At 47.2% G+C, this 17,833-nt stretch overlaps 1 protein-coding gene across 2 annotated transcripts in view; it reads left to right on the top strand.

The window, feature by feature from the left end:
* Nucleotides 1-1,603: 1,603 nt before the first annotated feature.
* Nucleotides 1,604-17,833, top strand: part of LOC142579548 (phosphatidylinositol 4-phosphate 3-kinase C2 domain-containing subunit alpha-like) — a 35,003-nt gene continuing 18,773 nt past the window's right edge. The window contains exon 1 of one of the 2 annotated variants that reach the window (XM_075689883.1): nucleotides 1,604-2,396. Coding sequence is in view for 1 of the 2 variants with exons in the window: in XM_075689882.1 (XP_075545997.1) it covers nucleotides 13,272-13,287 (16 nt within the window). In the remaining variant the exon portion in view is untranslated. Of the gene's footprint in view, nucleotides 2,397-13,033; nucleotides 13,288-17,833 lie in introns of those variants that run through there. The other variant, XM_075689882.1, reaches the window with a different exon arrangement.

Raw genomic sequence — 17,833 nt, 5'->3', positions numbered from 1 at the left:
AAGTTTCTGCCCCATGTGTTATTACCGGTAGAATGCGTTTGCACTACAAGCCATTAAAAAAGTTGAGGTCTGGTTTCACACACACTCTATATTTAGCAAGCACGTAACCTTGTTCCTCGTTATGATGAACGAATGAATTTTAGTGTTAGAGGACAGCGTATTGAGGGAAAACAAAAGAGCCCCACTTACCACCGGGCATGCGACCTGCCACTAGAGATGTAAAATTTCATAAAATATTGAGGGGCGTGAAGAAAACTGCTTTCTTTCATGTTTTCTTTTAGAGAAATAACATAAATTGAAGAAAAAGGACGATCGCGCTCAGAGCTATCAGACACCCGACCACATTTATTTCTCTAACAGTGAAAATAATATGATTGTTACATTACTGCATCACAGACATCCCAGCAGAGCTTCCGCGTTCAAAACCTAGGCACGACTTCACGTCAAGTCATTGACTTCAAATCAAAGCGTCAAGACCGACATTTGTTTCAATCCGTGTCCGATTCAATTGCGCTTGACTCGTCAACGCTTCCCTGTGCAGCGGACGGAGCCTTTCGGACATTAAAGTTCGAGTGCACACACACAACTTTTTGCATGCGATCCCCTGCGAGCCTGTTGCGTAGCTTGGTGTGAACATTTCCAAACTCGGACCAGTTCCTTTCACATGCCACAGAAAAAGGGGGAATCTGCAGTACGCGACAGGCCTGGAGGCTCAAGGGCGGGTTGAACCGAACCAAAGTCCTTGCCACCACGTGGATGGATCCAGGTGTTTTGCAAACTCCCCAAACTACTTCTTTTGAGCAAACTTTTAAGTACATTGTAATGAGTCGCATCGCAACAGAAGTCTGAGGGGAAGCTGTTTGTTTTCTTCAATTTTATCCTAGTTAAAGAAAAAAAAAAAGGTTTTTTCCCTCAAAATTTTCGACGTTTTTTTTGTTTTTTTTTTTTCCAACCGCCTACATCTCTACCTCGCACCCCCTATTTCCTTCTGTCTCAGGCATGCACACATACGTTCAGCGGCCTATCTCCGAAGACGTCGCTTTCGCTCCGCGTATCAGCCCCTTACCGTTGCTTGCTCCTCTCCACCGCTCACTTCTCCCTGTTTTCTTGGTGTGCCCGCCCTCCGAGTCCCCGCGTCGCTGCTTCCGTTTCCGTTTCCTCCGATTCGCGCTGGAGGAGCGGGGGCGCGCGCGTGACGGCGTGCGTACCGTCGCTCAGACGCGGATAAGCTCCGGGGCCGTGCGGGGCGCCGTTGTGTGGCCCGCTGTTGCGAGTCGTCCGCGCGGCGTGTTTACCTTGCGCGCGGCCTGCGCCCACCGCGTTGTGCTCCGCAAGAGCGCGCTTGCCGGCGCCGCTGCGCCACGTTACGCAAATTCGGGGCCGGCTGTGCGCTTCCAGGAGAAGTTTGCGCCACTCCCGGGGAACCGAGTGTGTCCGCTGCGCGTTGGATGAGTAAACAGCTTTTGGACGCGGCCTGACCGCAAGCACTGGATGCGATATGGCCGCCACAGGTGGACATCTGTCGTGTTGGTTGCCGCAGTTTTGATTGCCAAGATACAGGATATACCGAGGTATATGTACAGATATACCAGGAAAAAGGTATGTCTGGTGAAGTCGATTCTCTTAACGTCGACGACCGCAGACCTCGACTGCCGAATCGGTGCCTCGCCTGCATGAATGAACCAGCCGGTCGAGGCGATATGTAGGATAGACGTACTATATTTGGATTGCCAGAGTGTCGACGCAGCCATTCTCGACGAGATAATTTTGAACGTGTAAATGTGCGGCCGACGTCTTCGACATCAACTCTTCTAAAGAGCGCGACGTCTTAGCTGCCGGATAGCTTTGTCGACGACGGATCGAGTGCGCACGGTTGCACGCACCTGCACGGTATTTCTCGTGTTTTTCTTAGTCACCCTTGACGAAGAGCTTGCGTTTATCCTCGCCTGGTGTTTACCCACCGCTTAGCCCACTGCGAGCTTCTGGATACGTGCTACCAAGAACGTATACGGCCCTCCCGCCGGCTTTCAGCCACGCTATCCGATACACAAAGCATTGCGCTCCAGAGGAAACATCAGCCGCAACGTTCGTTATAAACGTTCTTTCTTTCTTTCTTATTTTCGGGGAGAGGGGGGGGGTAGATACCGTTTGTGCGCACGTGACCATGACGTTCACTCGCTCCGAGAGAACTTCAATGTGCAGCATCTCCGTTAAGCGCCTTCCGCGATAGGATTACGCTGACGTGCCATTCCTCTGCAAGCACGTTGCCCGCACTGACCGCAAGGCCTCGCAGCGTGGTGGTGATCGCAATGTAAGAGGACGAAAGGCGCGACCATTCCGCTACACGGCTTCACGATCTGCCCCACCGGAAACGGCGGCGAGACACCCTGAGCGAGGTAAGCATCTTTTCCCCGCTGATAGCGCTCATCGTGCTCTCCGCGTGTGGCAGTTAGCGGTAGGCCGCCGACGCAGGAAGAGGGCCATAAATGAGCGCTAAGGAAAAATAATGTGCCTAACTGGAGGCTGTAACAAAGACCGGCAGCTTCCTTTCAAAATCCGCTTCACTCTGGCATGTAGCGCTTTCGAACGACATCCATGACCGGTATAACGCAGCGATTCCTTCCGCTTGATTCTATTCCATGCTGATCATCCGCCGCTCACGGTAGGCGGAGCGCCGCTCGGACCACTGAGGAAGCGTGGAAAGGAAAATAATTGCAATAGAATCAATACGTTATTTCGAATCACATATGTGGTTACCTTATGTATTATTATAGTTTTTCGGAAAAGAGCAAGAAGAAAAAAGGATATTATTCATGGCAGGGTTTCATTTCGGTCGTTACTGGCATACAGCTTCTCTAGTCATTGTTTCCCAGATGTAGGGTAGCAAACCGGAAACGTGCTTCTGGTGAACCTGCCTGTCTTTCCTCGCCCTCTGTCTCTACTAATCAATAACGCGAGTAGTTACCAATACGCGCCCGTTATATATAACTAGAGTTTTATTCAACGCAGTTGCAATAAACGAGACAGGGTTTTCCTCTTCGTTTTTGTCGACTCGACATACATTCATTTTCTGTGAGGAGTTCTAGTCCATCCCTGCTTACGTAAGGCATGTCGATTTTTATTTATTTATTTATTTATTTATTTATTTATTTATTTATTTATTTATTTATTTCACAATAACCCTAAAGGCCCTCTAGGGAGGGTATTACATAGGGTGAATGTTACATAGGTGAGGTGAACAGTGCGTAATGTAAATACAATGGAAAAACAAAACTGGGGAAAAATTAATTACAGTGCATCAACGTACAAACACAAAAAATAATGATAGTTATCAGTACAGCAACTCTAAATGGTTTGTACAAAATGTGACACTGTCGTGGAAGCTTGGTTAACGGCGCATTAGCAAACAAAAAAGAAAAAAAATGTTTACAAATCACAGAGTCAGACGTGATATATTAGGTATTCATGATACTGCGTAGAGCGTCTGTAAATTTTAAGGCATTTGTTTCGGTGACAATGTGCGATGGCAGATTATTCCATTCTTTCGCGGTGCGAGGTATGAATGACTGACCAAATGCGAGGGAATGACACATTATGCATTTAACTTTGCAAGAATGATCCCGACGCGGAAAAATGGCTGAGGGTTTACGCATGAACTCGTTATGAAGGGATACGTGATAGTAGAGCTTATGGAATAGTGTTAAACGAGATATATTACGGCGAAGTGACAAGGCTTCAAGTTCGGCGCGATTTTTACGCGATGCTGTTATACTGGTTTCTCGTGAATAATCTGAAAAGATGAAGCGTACAGCACGGTTCTGCAGGGCTTCTAAGTCAGTTATTAGGTATGCTTGATGGGGATCCCATATGGCCGACGCGTACTCTATTTTAGGGCGTATTAGTGTTGTGTATGCCAATTTGCGTAAGTGTACGGGAGCTTGTTTGAGGTTATGTTTAAGGAAACCAAGCGAACGGTTTGCAGAAGCGAGGATATGGTTAATGTGATTATTCCACGTCAAGTTAGGGGTTAAGTGTACGCCAAGATATTTGTAGCTGGAAACTTGTTCAACAAGGCTGTTGTTTAAGATGTAAGATGTTGATGTTCGGGGCGCCTGATTAGTAAAAGACATGAATTTAGCTTTAGTAAGATTTAGAGACATAGCCAAGTTGAACACCATACGTTTATTGCATTTAGGTCAGATTGAAGAATGTCTTGATCATAGTTAGAGTGAATATTACGATATATGACGCTATCATCAGCAAATAGTCTGATATTGGATTTGATGCCGTCTGGTAGATCATTAATATAAATTAGAAAAAGTAGGGGCCTAAGCACACTTCCCTGTGGTACACCAGATGTTACGGGGACTAGAGATGAGTTGTGATTGTTAACCGATGTAAATTGCATCCTGTTAGAAAGAAAGTCTTTTATCCATGTGACAAGAGTAGAGTCAATGTTCAGCTGTGTAAGTTTGTGAATAAGTCGACGATGAGGGACACGGTCGAATGCTTTTGAATAATCTAGGAATACGGCATCTACTTGAATTCCGGTGTCTATTGATGAATGTATGTCGTTAATAAAACCAGCGAGCTGAGTGTCACATGAATAGCCTCTGCGAAAACCGTGCTGTTGCTCAAATATGAGGTTATGTTCTTCAAGGTAGTTGCTGTATAGTGCTCATAACGAGCACTGTACAGCATGAGAGCTAGCAGTTTTATTAGCCACGTGGTTTCGCTTTCACGTCGTCAAAAAAGCTGACTGCGTAAAACGTGGCGTCAGAAGTGCTATGCCACAACTTGTAACTCTTCACGGTTTCTTACTTTATATGCGAGCACGAAATGTAATGAAATGCACTTCTCACTTTCATGTGTAATCAATTTCTCGTTTTTTGTATGTCGCATACGTTTCTGTGACTGTAATAGCCTCCCTCGCCACATGTTTACCTTACTGCATAAATTTTACTGCAATTCGAATGTTTGGGGATATATTAATGTTATTTCACTTCTTTCATTTACTATGATATTTGGCGTTTTTCTTTTGGTCAAGAGAGCGCTGTTTCGCATACTACGGAAGGGAGGAGGCGCTTTGGTGGCCAATTTTTTTGCGTTGTTATCTCTCGCATCTTTGCGGTGCGAATGTATATGGTTGACATCTTTAGCATGTGTGCTAATCAACATGCATTTCTCTAGCGCTTTCGCCTACGACAGGTCCACTAGTGGTCTACTCTGAACGCAGCTCCTGCGCACTTAAATATTATGGAAGACCACATTCGTCTGCTGTGCGCGGTGGGTGCCTGCGCTAAAGTCGGAAACGTACACACTGTTCGATTTGAAACGACTCTGTCCACATCGCTAGCGGCACCCTTCACGGGCCGTGCAATTTCTCCAGCGTCGTCGACAGCGCTGTCTGCATGAGACTTGACACCCGAAGGCCCATGTACGAAAAGTCTTTAGGTCACTATTCGCCTGACGCATTCATATAAAGTGAAACAGGTAATTTTGCAGGCTTTAGGTGGGGATTATAGATATGGATTTCACACTTTGTGCCATAAAATGCTCTAGTAAATCATTGCGTGCACCCCTGTACGCCCGCGTATATCAAGCAAGCGCGCACGAACGAAACCGCGTGCAGAGATTTACCCATTGTATATGTCGCAGTTCTAAACACTTTCGCTATAGACTATAAGTTGCACTTACCCTCGAAACAACGTTTGAGAGCGTCGACAAGGAGTGGCATTTCCTCCCTTTTTCGGAATCAGGTAATGGGGTCTACTTAATTATTTCGGCTTCCCAACTATGACTCTGGCAACAACGTTCGCCGAGGTGTTCCTATGCGCGCCGTGCGTTGTCCTACACGGAGGATATGCGGAGGCGAATAAGAGTTATACTTTTTCGCCGCAGATTTTGCAACGTTAGGCGTTTAACTTATCGCTTGCTTCATATCACCGTTGCCTTTGACAGCCTATAGAGCTGGTGGCAGTACAGAATCTCTGCACGCAGTTTGCACAACGCAGGATGACCGGCCACACAAGGTTTCAACTTTGAAACAGGGTCAATCATTCCTTCTCCTCCGCTACCCTCCGCAAACTAATGAAAGTGCAAACCCTCAGAACTTTCATTGCGCCTTCTTGATATGCGCGTCGTGCAGTGGTTAATCCGCTCCAAAAGCCAGGCTGAGGGTCGTAAGCGGATGGCCCTCCGAGGACTTGCTGCAAAATGTACTAAATCATGAAAAAAATGTACGTAATAGCCGCGATTTTGTTTCAAGCGGGGTTGTTATAATCTGGCTAAAGAGAACGAGAGGAAGAGACAGAGAGAGAGAGACGAGTGACAAGGAAAAGCCAAGGAGGCTAACCAGGCTAAGCCCGGTTGGCGATTCTGTATTGGGGAAGGGGAAAAGGGGACGGAGAAATTAGAAGGGGGATAGACGTTCACGGCATACACTCAGATACATGCAGAAGGGTTCATTTTTCAATTTGTCACAGACGATCGTATAAGTTGGCGGACCTCTAAAAGCGAAGCAGCGCAAACTGTACACAAGAGGCAGAGTGAGCGAAGCGCATCGTGGTTTACGTGAGCACCGCACTGAAACGTTCAGCGTGAAACTATCGATAACGAGATGGCGGCGTGACATTACATGTAACTCTGCCCGTTCACACGTTACGTTCGCAGGAAACGGAATCACGTTTCGCGTATACACACTCAAGGCGTAGAGCGCGGTACAGAAGCACGGCAGGATGCAAAGTTGTTTGCGTGCGCAGCTTGGCGAGGCAAACGAAAACGGACACGGCCGTCGTCTCTAAAGGGTGTGTCGTTCGGCGCGTCGCATATATATATATATATATGGAAGCAACAGATGGCACGTACGCCGTGCTCACAAACAAAATGAGAAACACAAAGTCACATCTGTGCGACCTAGAAAACAGTAAGTCGCGCACAAGTCGCGGCATACGCGCGGTAAATCCATCTAAATGCAAATTTTTAAAGTCACGTCGCATGCTCGTTCAGAAATATTTTTTTTTTGCACCTTATTGAAATAGCGGCCGGATACTCGGAGCCCGCAGAGAAATCGCAGAAAGAAAATTGAATACACGCGCTTCGTTTTAAACACTCGGCATCCATAAATAAGCGCTCCTTTCTCAAAGCACCGCCGAGACTCCCTAACGTTAAACTTGCAAGACGAAAACCTGTTTACAAACGCAGCAGAGGAACTGTCGACACCGTGCAAACAAGCCGCGTATTTCTGACGGCGCAGTTTCTTTCGCGTGTATGAGGGGCTCTTAATTTATGCGCCCCTCTCCTACTGTCCGTCCCGTTCAACTTTGCTTGTTCGCTTGTCTTTTCGCGCGACTCCGCATGTGTGTGATGGTGTATTCCCCATTGTATGTTACTTCCTCGACAGCGCCGGCCACAACACAGCTCGCGCAGATGGACGCCTCGGGCTACCCAACGGCAGTCTTGAAGCTTTATTATTCTCAAAAGGGGGCTCAACTTTCCTCAGGCGAACTTCCACAGATTCGCTTGCGTTCTTTGATGTCTCAAACTTGTATGCGCGGCTATAAAACCCGTTTTACTTCTACTTCTTACCGGCCTTCATTCACCGCTCCCCCCTTTACTTCTCTACTATTTCTCTCATTCCCCTTACAATGACCCGTGCAGTGCCGTTGAGGTCACCGCCTAGTGAAGAGGCAGCCACGACGCTGCGCTTATATCTTCAAACTTCTCCCCTTTTAACGGTCACCTGGCAATAGAATTTGGTGAACCTTCTCGTGGTCTTCGTATACGAAGCACGTTACATGTTTAACATGTTGCGACTGCCTCCGACGGCCGAGAGCTGGTGGCCGCACATTAACTCCGCATGCTATAGTATATTTTAATGCTATAGCAATAAAATGAACCTCGACGACGTCGTACAGTCTTCTCCTTATAGGCAGACCTCGTCCCCTTTCCGATTTCAACATTAATCTTTACTACCTTTTTCGCCCATGCAGCGTGCTCGTCGCTTGTTGCGGCGTGGCCGAAGTACATAACAGACTTCTGTCCTGTACAAAGGTCCAATATCGCTTAAGCTGGCACATCAATCTCATTGCAATATTATTGAAATGAAAGCCGATTTAGTTCTTCTTTATAGAACGTAATAAAATTGGCCTCCTATGTCTCCTGGCAACCTGTTAAAAGCAACGAAACAGAAACTAAATGAAGAAGAAGTTAGTGCCCTCACATTGGTGATGGTTATTATATTGAATAGTCACGTGGCAATGAAAATAAATTAAGGAAATGATTAGAACAAATGTTACAAGGTGGATAAGTCATGCCATAGGAGAGCTAATGTACGGCCGAAGACCGTAGGTCTTATAATCGTACCTTATGCACCGTACTTTATTTTTTTTTCTTTCTTTCAACAGCTTCGCTAACGTTCGGGACATACGGTATGTACTACATGTAGAGTTCTTTATGGTCAGTGAAGTCCAGCAGGGATCTGTGGTATGTACTATACATGCATAGGTATACTACTTCGCAAGTTTCAGTATACCATGTGGACGCTGTTACATGACTACGGCATTGAGCGGCTCACTCGAAACTGAAGCTGCGTAGGCGTCCGCATTTCGTACGTTTTTCACCTGAACGCCGTTTGTGCGCTTCATATACCTAAAGCTACTTTTAGACATTCGCGCGTTGCACCCACGGATAGTAGGAGTTGCCTATATGTGTTATTTGTTGATCTTTTTATATATTGATTCCCTTTTCTGTACCCACTCCTGAAATGCCGAAAGTTTGAAGCAGCAGTATTTGCAACGAAAAAAAGTAATAAGAAAAGAAACTAGGGTACTTCAGGGGTGAAATCGTGACTATTACTTGCTTCCTTATTTCTGTTCCGTGCGTGGGCTTCCTGCAAGTCTCCTTCCGCATCCCCTATACGGAGTCACTGTCCGCGTGTTGTGCGCCAACGGGGCTCCGGGCAGCTATACACGCAGCACAACTCGTGAATCGTCAGAACTGCCTGTATACCCCAATGAAGAGTTTCTGTGGTGTACAGTGCCCTTGGTAGTTCGGTTCTGAGCTGTCCTTAATTGTAACTGGTCGAGAAAGCGACGGAAAAACGAATTTCACGTATGGCTCTATACTGCACGTCATTGTCCACGAAGCCGTAGTACATACATGACATTGACCCGTGGACTTGTTCATCTTCTACGGGTGAGTGATTTTCACCGCCTAACAAATGTTATCGCTCAGCGCGGGACGCATGTATCGGAAACTTCTAGAATGTTATCGATGGTTCTGTTGTCACTGAAACTTGTGTAATCTGATTGCATGTGTAATCTGATTGCATGTGCGACGCAAATAGTGTAGAACTTTCTGGAAGACACGCGGGCACAAGCGATTACTCTGGAACCTTCGATCACTGACGTATAAAGGCCGACGCACTTGACCCGCTGATCAGATTTCGACGATCGCCGACCGTGTTCACCGCTATTGCTGTGCTTTGAGTGCAACTTGCTTTTGTGGGCACAAGTTCGCCCAATAAAAAGTTTTGTCATTCACAGTTTTACAGCTGTATTATTCGCCGTCACTAACGTGACATGAAGTATCACCTCTACTTATCCATTGAATGACTGGCTGGCTGGTTGGCTGACTGAATCACAGACCTGTTGATTGATTAATAGGTTGATTCATTGATATTGCGCTTGCAATTCTGCCTCGGGTTCCGACTGGCGCCTTGACTTTCTTCAGAAAAGAAGGGGTGGGGGGAATGCAGCAGATCCAACGAGTTGGAATGTGTATACAGAGAAGCTTTGTGTGAGTGCATAAGGAGTCGAAACACAAGTTTGTGTGTATTGATCACAAAGTGACACGGAAGGCTTTATTCAGGCATTGTAGAAAGGCTAATGCAATTCCGGCGCGGATGCGCGAAGGCGAGCTTTCTGGTTCTTTTTTTCCTTAGCCGCGCACGGCCGGCGCCACCGCTGCCGCGAATGATAATGAAGATGATGGTTATGGTGATGAACTTACTTGGAACTTACTTTGAAACGGGGCGGTGACAAATAGTCACCTAGCGTGTTTGATTTACTCAGGTATGCGGTACATGTTTTTCATGTTACCATTTTTGTACACATCCCCATGATCTTTTTTCCCCTGAAATCTTGTCTATCCACCTTGTATACCTATGCCTATAACGCATATGGTCTTATCAACCTCTTTTTTGATTTTTTCCCGCTAATACTATAAGCGTCCCTGGCTTAATTATCTCGACTGCTGACCGCTTGCTGCTTTCGTGCACCTTAAATCCAAGCGCTTCAGGAAGGTGTGCGTTCCTACGGTTCTCACTGGGTGACTCCCTTCTCCTTCCATTAGGACGTGCTCAGTGATCTCCGGATTTTTGCTGCAGTATACTCATGTCTCATCTTGTTGCGAATATTTGCTCCAGTATGTTTTGTCCTAAGGCAACCAGCTCGAATCTCAAATAGCAAGGCATTGCCCTTTGTGTTATCGTACAGATTTCTCCTTCTATAGCTTCTTTCTTCCTATTCTTGTAAATATCCTTGGTCTTCGTTTCCATCCTTTGCATCCATTTCGCTGCCTCTGTTTCACTAGCCTTCTGATCATTCCTGGTTCCGTGTACTTGGCTGCCAACTTTTACAGCGAATCTGTTTATGGATAGGATCTGGTGGATCTAGTCTCCGTGGACATAGACCAACAATTTTTCATACACGTGGGCCGATCCCGAAGGTAGTGCGATGCCAGGCTGACCCGCGGTGGAGGTGAAACAGGCGTTAAGCACTCGCCATGCCAATTCCAAAGGTAGTGCAATACCGGGCCGACCCGCGGCGGAGGTGCAGTTCGCCATTAAGGGGCCCACATTGACAGCTTCGCTGGTCATCCTTCCTTACATAGTGGAAGGGCACTGAATTTTTTACCTCTTCCTCCATTCTGTGTCCACCTTTCCAAGTACTGATACCTGCGCACTTGAGCCGCCCACTTATTTTGATCCATGCTCCCGAGTCTTTCTTCAAAACTAATTTTGCTCTGCGCTTCTCTGACTTCGAAAGAGACCCAACCCATGTCACCTACCACAGCCTCATTTGTGACTGTCTCAATTCACAAATTGATTGATTGTCGAAATTGTCTGTAAATCCCTTGCATCTTCCGCTAGTAGCACTATGACGTCCGCATACATCAGTTCGGGGACCTTCTTTTGCACCATTTGTCCATTACACATGTAAGATAAATCAATCCCTAATTCGCTGTTTTCCTGTCGTCTTTCTATGCTCTAAACATAAAGCGGGAAGAGCAATTGAGACAAAGGACATCCTTGGTGAATTTCCGCCACTGCATTACTTTTTCATGTTTCCCATACAATTTGTACTCGGTCAGTTGCCTCTCTCTCCTCTCTCTCTCCCCATATATATATATATATATATATATATATATATATATATATATATATATATATATATATATATATATATATATATATATATATATATATATCAGCAGCAGCTCCCCGAAATCGCCACCTATGCATTCATGCTTGAGAATATCTCATAACAATTCCCTGTCTACATTATCGTAGGCTCCTCTAATATCTAGAAATGCTATCCATAAATGCATATTCTGAACTATTGAAATCTCTATGGACTGAGTTAGAACAAACATATTATTCTCTAAGCGCCTGCATGGTCCGAATCTATTCTGTAGTTCCCCAGTACATCGTTTTTTCTTCACCCACTTCGACAGTTCTAATTTTACGCCTTGCATTGTCATTATATGCATATGTCGCCGACGTTACTGTAATTGGCCTGTGTGCGCTCGTCTTATCCTTATCGCCTTTGCCTTTGTAGATGAGGCTCACCTTGCTTTCACGCCATCCAACCAGAATTTTCTTTGTTCTAATCACTATGTTATGTCATGTTATTAGTCAGCAGTGCCTCGCTCTGTGGACCGAGGTTCTAAACTGTATTGGGATTTCATCGGGTCCTGCAGCCGTGTTATTACGTAGATTTTCGTCTGCCTTTCTCCAGCAAAAGCTTTCTATGCTCAATTTTCATCTCTCATGCTGCTCTGTTGTCGCTAGATCTTTGATCTGGATGTTTGAGTCTGAACTACGCTTTTTTTTGTGCCGAAGTTACCACTAACAACGTCTCTGATGTACCGCAGCGCATCGTCTCCTTCGAAATGTTACGGTCTTCGTCCCTTATAGCCGTTTGCGAATTTTCAGTTGGAGCTCCGAGTGTCCCTACATGGTTGCGGGGATGCGCGGAGGCGAGCGCCATCTGGTGGTGGTGCAAGAAACCCAGGGGCGCGCGCGACGGCGCGTCCTCCGCTGTGATTGGCTGGCCTATTTGGCTAGAGAACAGCCACGCAGCACCCACGGTCACGAAAACACGGTGCTGTTCGCAAAGAGTCGCTTTTAAAAGTCTCGTGGCACCCAGATTGAGTGACACCTCCACTACTGTTGGGCCATTCTGCCCACTTGTCGAAGGTGTGAGCGAGAAGCGGGAAAACGCATATGCTACACTTTAGTGAAGTAGAAACCACATAAAGCCAACGCACCGCAACGAAGAAAAGCACCGAGGAAACGAACTTTCTTTAATTGAAATGGTAATTAATTTGAGTAACGCGGTGTCTGCGTTTACCTGCATACATTTCCTATGAATGACAGCGATGCGAAAGCGGAACAAAAGACAACTTCTGCGGCCGTTAGGGATGATTCATCTCAGGCGACTGATACACTCTGACGAGCGCTCTCGAACCTGCAGACGCCTCTGCACCGCATCACGCAATGGGGAACTAGCAGCGGACGCCGACAGTGAGTGTTTACGCAGTATACGGTGGTTCGGTATCGTCGTTCATGAAATATCCCTTCAACCCCTTCACCCCGCCCCCTTGTCGGCTCTCCGGCGTCCCTCTTCTTCCACAGCCGAGTCTACCAGTTACGCGGCGGCGCAGCTTTATCACCGAGAGGGGTAAGAAAAGCTGGACCCGCGATAACGGCAACCGCTTCCTTATCAGCGCGCATTGTCTGTCGTCGGCTCGGGGCTCCTCGATCGGCGCGGCCGTTCTGCCGGCGGCTGCAGGCGGCGAAGCGGTGACCACCACGACTGCGTATAGGGCATCCGTATGTGCGTGCACGGCGAAGGTGAATGGTTGCTCGCTTTGCCACTGGACGCATGAAATAGCGACAGAGTGTTAAGTGCTGCTAAGCGCATTAGGAGAAGTGTTCGACCGTTCGACAGCGAACCACGCGTCAATTCAAGACGGCGACGGCAAGCATGAGGCGACGCAACGGTAAGGTGCGCGCGCTTTCGTTTCAGGTGGGCCGGGTTATTTGCCCCCATTAGCTGCGGGATATCGCTGAGCTGCCTGCGCGGAGCGCACTTGAACAGCTGATCCGACTGCGTGCTCCATGCATGTATCGCATGTGCTAAATCAACCAACTCGGAGCGGCCAGCAAAAGCCCTATGACGAGTATGGAAGGGCGAGTGTTCGCTGAGCACTCGCGTAGCTCTTCAGCGCAATCCTCTGGCGTGGTTGTTGATCTCGCTGCATATACTGCGGACCCTTCAGCATCGACAAGAGCGTTTAGCGACTCTGATGGGCTCTTTCCTCTGTATACGGAGCGCGCGCGATTCCTGAATACTGCGCACGTCTGCAGGACGCGTCGTTACAACAGTACACCAATTCTATACGAGTGGCGACGTTTATTCGTAGAAAAAATAAGTATGCGCGAATAAAGAAATACAGACCTTACGGATTGCCTTCCGAGATACCTGCACGTCCGTATTCACGAAAAAAAAAAATTTTTTTTCTTGCGCTCAAATTGTTCGCAAGAGCAGATGGTGGCCCATCGTGATGTCGGACACAACATTAGCGAAGGCGGCTGGACAATATGCAAAGAGCAATTTACGAACGGAAAGCTTTTTGTATTCGGTTCCCAAGTTCTCGGCGAGACGTGCGCTCTTTGCCGATGTAACGCTGTATGAAGTCAACCACGAAACCACGTCTTAGAAGGACTGGGCGCAATTGTTTTTTTCCTTAGTATGCAATTTATGCGCATGAGTTAAGCGGGGTGTTAACAGAGTGTGAGTATTTAACGAGTAGTTCCCTAAAATGCGTCGCGGCGAAGCCAGTGCAAGCGCGCAAGGGCCAAGATATTAAAGACCCCTTCTGCGTGTTCTGACGTCTCTCCCCCCAGTGGCTTGGCTGCATTGTTTTCATATCGTCATTGGCCGACGCAAAGCATGATGTAATATGTGAATGAAATCATTCCAGTATTTTGTTACTCTATAATATTAAAAGCCTTATTCTGTTCCCATTTCATACTGCGATATCAGTAAAAGTGAAAAGAGGCAGCTGGCGGGCCTCATAGACATCGTCGTGGATGCCATGTCGTCGTCACATTTAATGACAACGTGGTTTGTCTAGGCTTGCTGCGAACCTGACACCTAAAGATGTTTTTTTCTGACACAGACTTGTCTATGTGGGGAGCAGCATGAGGACCAACAAACGTGACACTCACATTGGGTAGATGAATTCGGCGACGATCGAACTGCTGGGAAAGTCACGCATAACTGGTGGCAACAACTGCTCGGCGACTCGCCACAATGAAACGAGGAGATCTGCCCCGAGCCACCAGCAAGATTCAACGTCAGCAGCGCTTTAACTTCAGCACAGCGGATGTCCAGACAACCTGGCGATTTCTGTTCGTTGACAGTTGTCTTACAGAATTTTGGTGACTATATTCGAGGTTTTGAGTACGAGTTGATTTCTTTCTCTTTTTTGTTACAGCGAAGTTAGTCTCTTGGTGGTCAGCATTTTTCGTGTCCTTCCGTGAACAGAAGTTATCATTATCAGCAATGGCTCATACCCTTTGGCAAGCAAAAATGCAATGGCTCATCCCCCTCGTAATTCAGAGGCTACCCGCACTCAGCAAAGTCAAGCGAGCAGTGCATACATTCATTGGAATCGCGCATACAACGTACAGAACAGCGTACGCTTCAATAAACAACAAGCTCAAAACAAGCATCTGTCATCATCAGCAATGTTTCATGCCCCCGTAGCAAGCAAAAATGCAATGGCTCAATGCAAAGGCAGAGGCTACAATCGCTCAACAAAGTGATGCGAACAGTGCATACATTCATTGGAATCACGCATAAAACACACACACCAGCATACGTTTCACTAAAGTACAAGCTCAAAACAAGCATCCGAGCCGCCAATAAAACGTTGCCAACCACCCTCAACAGTTGCAGGGTCGGGATGGCGAGTCACTTCTTTCTTGTTCAAACACGAAATTCGAGAGAGAAAGATAAACCATTTATTAAAAAGAAAAAGCTCGAAAGTTTTTTTTTGTTTAAAAGACAACTCCTGGGTGGTTTCCAGGCGGTGTCTCTACAGTAGGTCTACCTATTGCCTTGCACCTCAACAGGTGTGGCAGCCAAGCTGTCGTAGATGGCCTTTAAGTGATCAGGGGCCCCTCTTTGAATTATCCGGTCGTTGAAACTACGCACTGAGCTTCGTGACCTACCAAGGCATCTGCATCACAGATGTGGATATACCGGAATACGTCCATAACAATTGGTACGTTGTTAAGGACCCGCCCGTGTCATGGGTGCGGCAGGTCGGGTCCAGCAACTTGCTCGTGGATCGGGGTCTGAAATGCGGGAGTGACCACCATGCTGTAAAAAAAAAAAAAGGGGGCGGGGGTTACGTGCCAAAACCAATTTATGATTATGAGGCATGCCGTAGTGGGGGACTCCGGAATAATTTCGACCAGCTGGGGTTCTTTAACGCGCACCTAAATTTAAGTACACGGTTGCTTTCGCACACGGTTGTTTTCGCATTTCGTCCCATCGAAACGCGACCGCCATCCACCCTGCCATGGTTCGAGGCGTTGATACATTCCTTATTGTTTACTGGCAATATTTGGAAGGTCCTACGTCAGTCTGTAAACCACTGTATTTCGTTCGTGAATGCGTGAAATTTCCTTCGTTCTACAATTGCAATTGTCAAAACCAAAAATGCTGCGGTAATCGTCGACTTTTCTCATTTACATGCTGCCCATTTTGCTTCCATGTCCGTCCGCTTGTAAATGCCATTACTGGCTTTGAAGGATATAGGTGAGGCCCGCTTCATTTGCATCAACACAGCTCAGACTTTCCTTAGTTATAATTTTTAAAAGAATGAAACATTCGTCACTCCCTTCGACATTAGATAGAGATTATGATTATACAGAACATTCAGTTTGGTTCTAAGAAATCACACGCGTATTACTTTAGTTTCGCACGTTGTCAGGTTTGAACGTCAATCCGTAACGAACGCTATAGTGTATATAGCCTGGATAATATAAAGATTTTTTTCCGATGCTATTCTTTTTCGCGCTTTGACAGAGGCCAGTGCGGCACTCCCTTCTCGTTATCACATAAGTCGGCCAGTCGTGAACGATATACGAAGCAGTGTATAATGGAGGGAAAGTAATGTTTACGTTATACCCAAGCCCAGTATTTCTGTAGTTTTCTTATACTGAAACTGATGCGCGAAGCTAAGTGGACCCCCCCCCCCCCTAAAAAAAAAACCATCAGCCCAAGCTGATAGATCGTTACAGGTGGTTAACAGATGGCTAATAGAGCATTGCAGATGATTAACCAGAGATATTGAAACGTGCTGCTCCAGTGTTTATCACTGGATAAATCCCGACACTTCATTAAAGTCTTTCTCAATTATTGGTTACGTCTTTGTGTTTCTTAATAGGGTTACACACTCGTTCGGCCGTGACGGAGGGCACGACGTCAGTCCGCCATTGTCTCTTGCGTTAGATGTCTCAGGTCTGCTCGGTGGCGTGGTTAGCAGCATCCGCCCGGCATTGCCGCTTGCGATTCTTCAAAATTGAATTGCTTCAAAATTAAAATTTCTCCGTCACGTAAGACAATGAATGGCTCATAGCCCCTTGTTTGGATCTGACTGCTGGTACGATCGGTTGGGAACTCGGCGCTGACGTCCGTGGTTGTACCTGGGTCGCAAGCCCCAAGGGTAGCGTTGGCCTGGCGGCCTGGGGTACAACTGGAAGCATCCGAAGGTCCCGGCAAAGCATGAGTCGACTGGTAACAACGAAACAACTTGTTTATTTTAACATCGCAAAGAGTAGGTGGTCAGGTTTGACCGAAGTAGAGAGACGGGAGAGCACTTCACTCAACAGAAGAAATCGGAGCCCTCCCTTTTGGCGTCCGGGGGCAGCTGTTTTTATACTCTCGCAGTTGAGGGCAAGAAGGAACCCCTCAAAAGACGAGCACGTGAATGTACAATGGGCTAATGGTGACGCACACTGTCGTAGCGATGCCGTAGCACCATGTCGAGCACGATCTCGTAGCACCCTGTCGTGGCGCTGCCGGTCGGACACAATGACTGTAATGAGAAGATGGTCCCTGCTTTGGCATCGCCTGTTTCGGGCACAATGACTGGAATGAGATCCCTGCTTTGGCATCGCCTGTTTCGGGCACAATGACTGGAATGAGATCCCTGCTTTGGCATCGCCTGTTTCGGGCACAATGACTGGAATGCGAGGATGATCCCTAGGCGGTCGCATCGCCGCAGTCGCGCCTGGAAACACCTGGCGATGAGTGTTGCGGCGACGACGATCGGGCCAAAATGTCTGCCGCCCCGCCGCAGTCGCGCCGGCAAAACCACGTGTCGCAGGCGAAACGCAACAGACCGCCCCGCCGGGGGAAGGAGATCCCGATGGACAGGGGACTGCATCCGCTGTCCGGAGGGATGTCGCTCGATGATGCTCATAACCGAAGTCGGGCGTCCCTCGACGTTTCTTGAGCGCAGCGCACAG

This window comes from Dermacentor variabilis, chromosome 4, assembly GCF_050947875.1.
Source record: "Dermacentor variabilis isolate Ectoservices chromosome 4, ASM5094787v1, whole genome shotgun sequence".
Classification (NCBI taxonomy): Eukaryota; Metazoa; Arthropoda; class Arachnida; order Ixodida; family Ixodidae; genus Dermacentor; species Dermacentor variabilis.
This window is presented reverse-complemented; position numbering and strand designations above follow the sequence as displayed.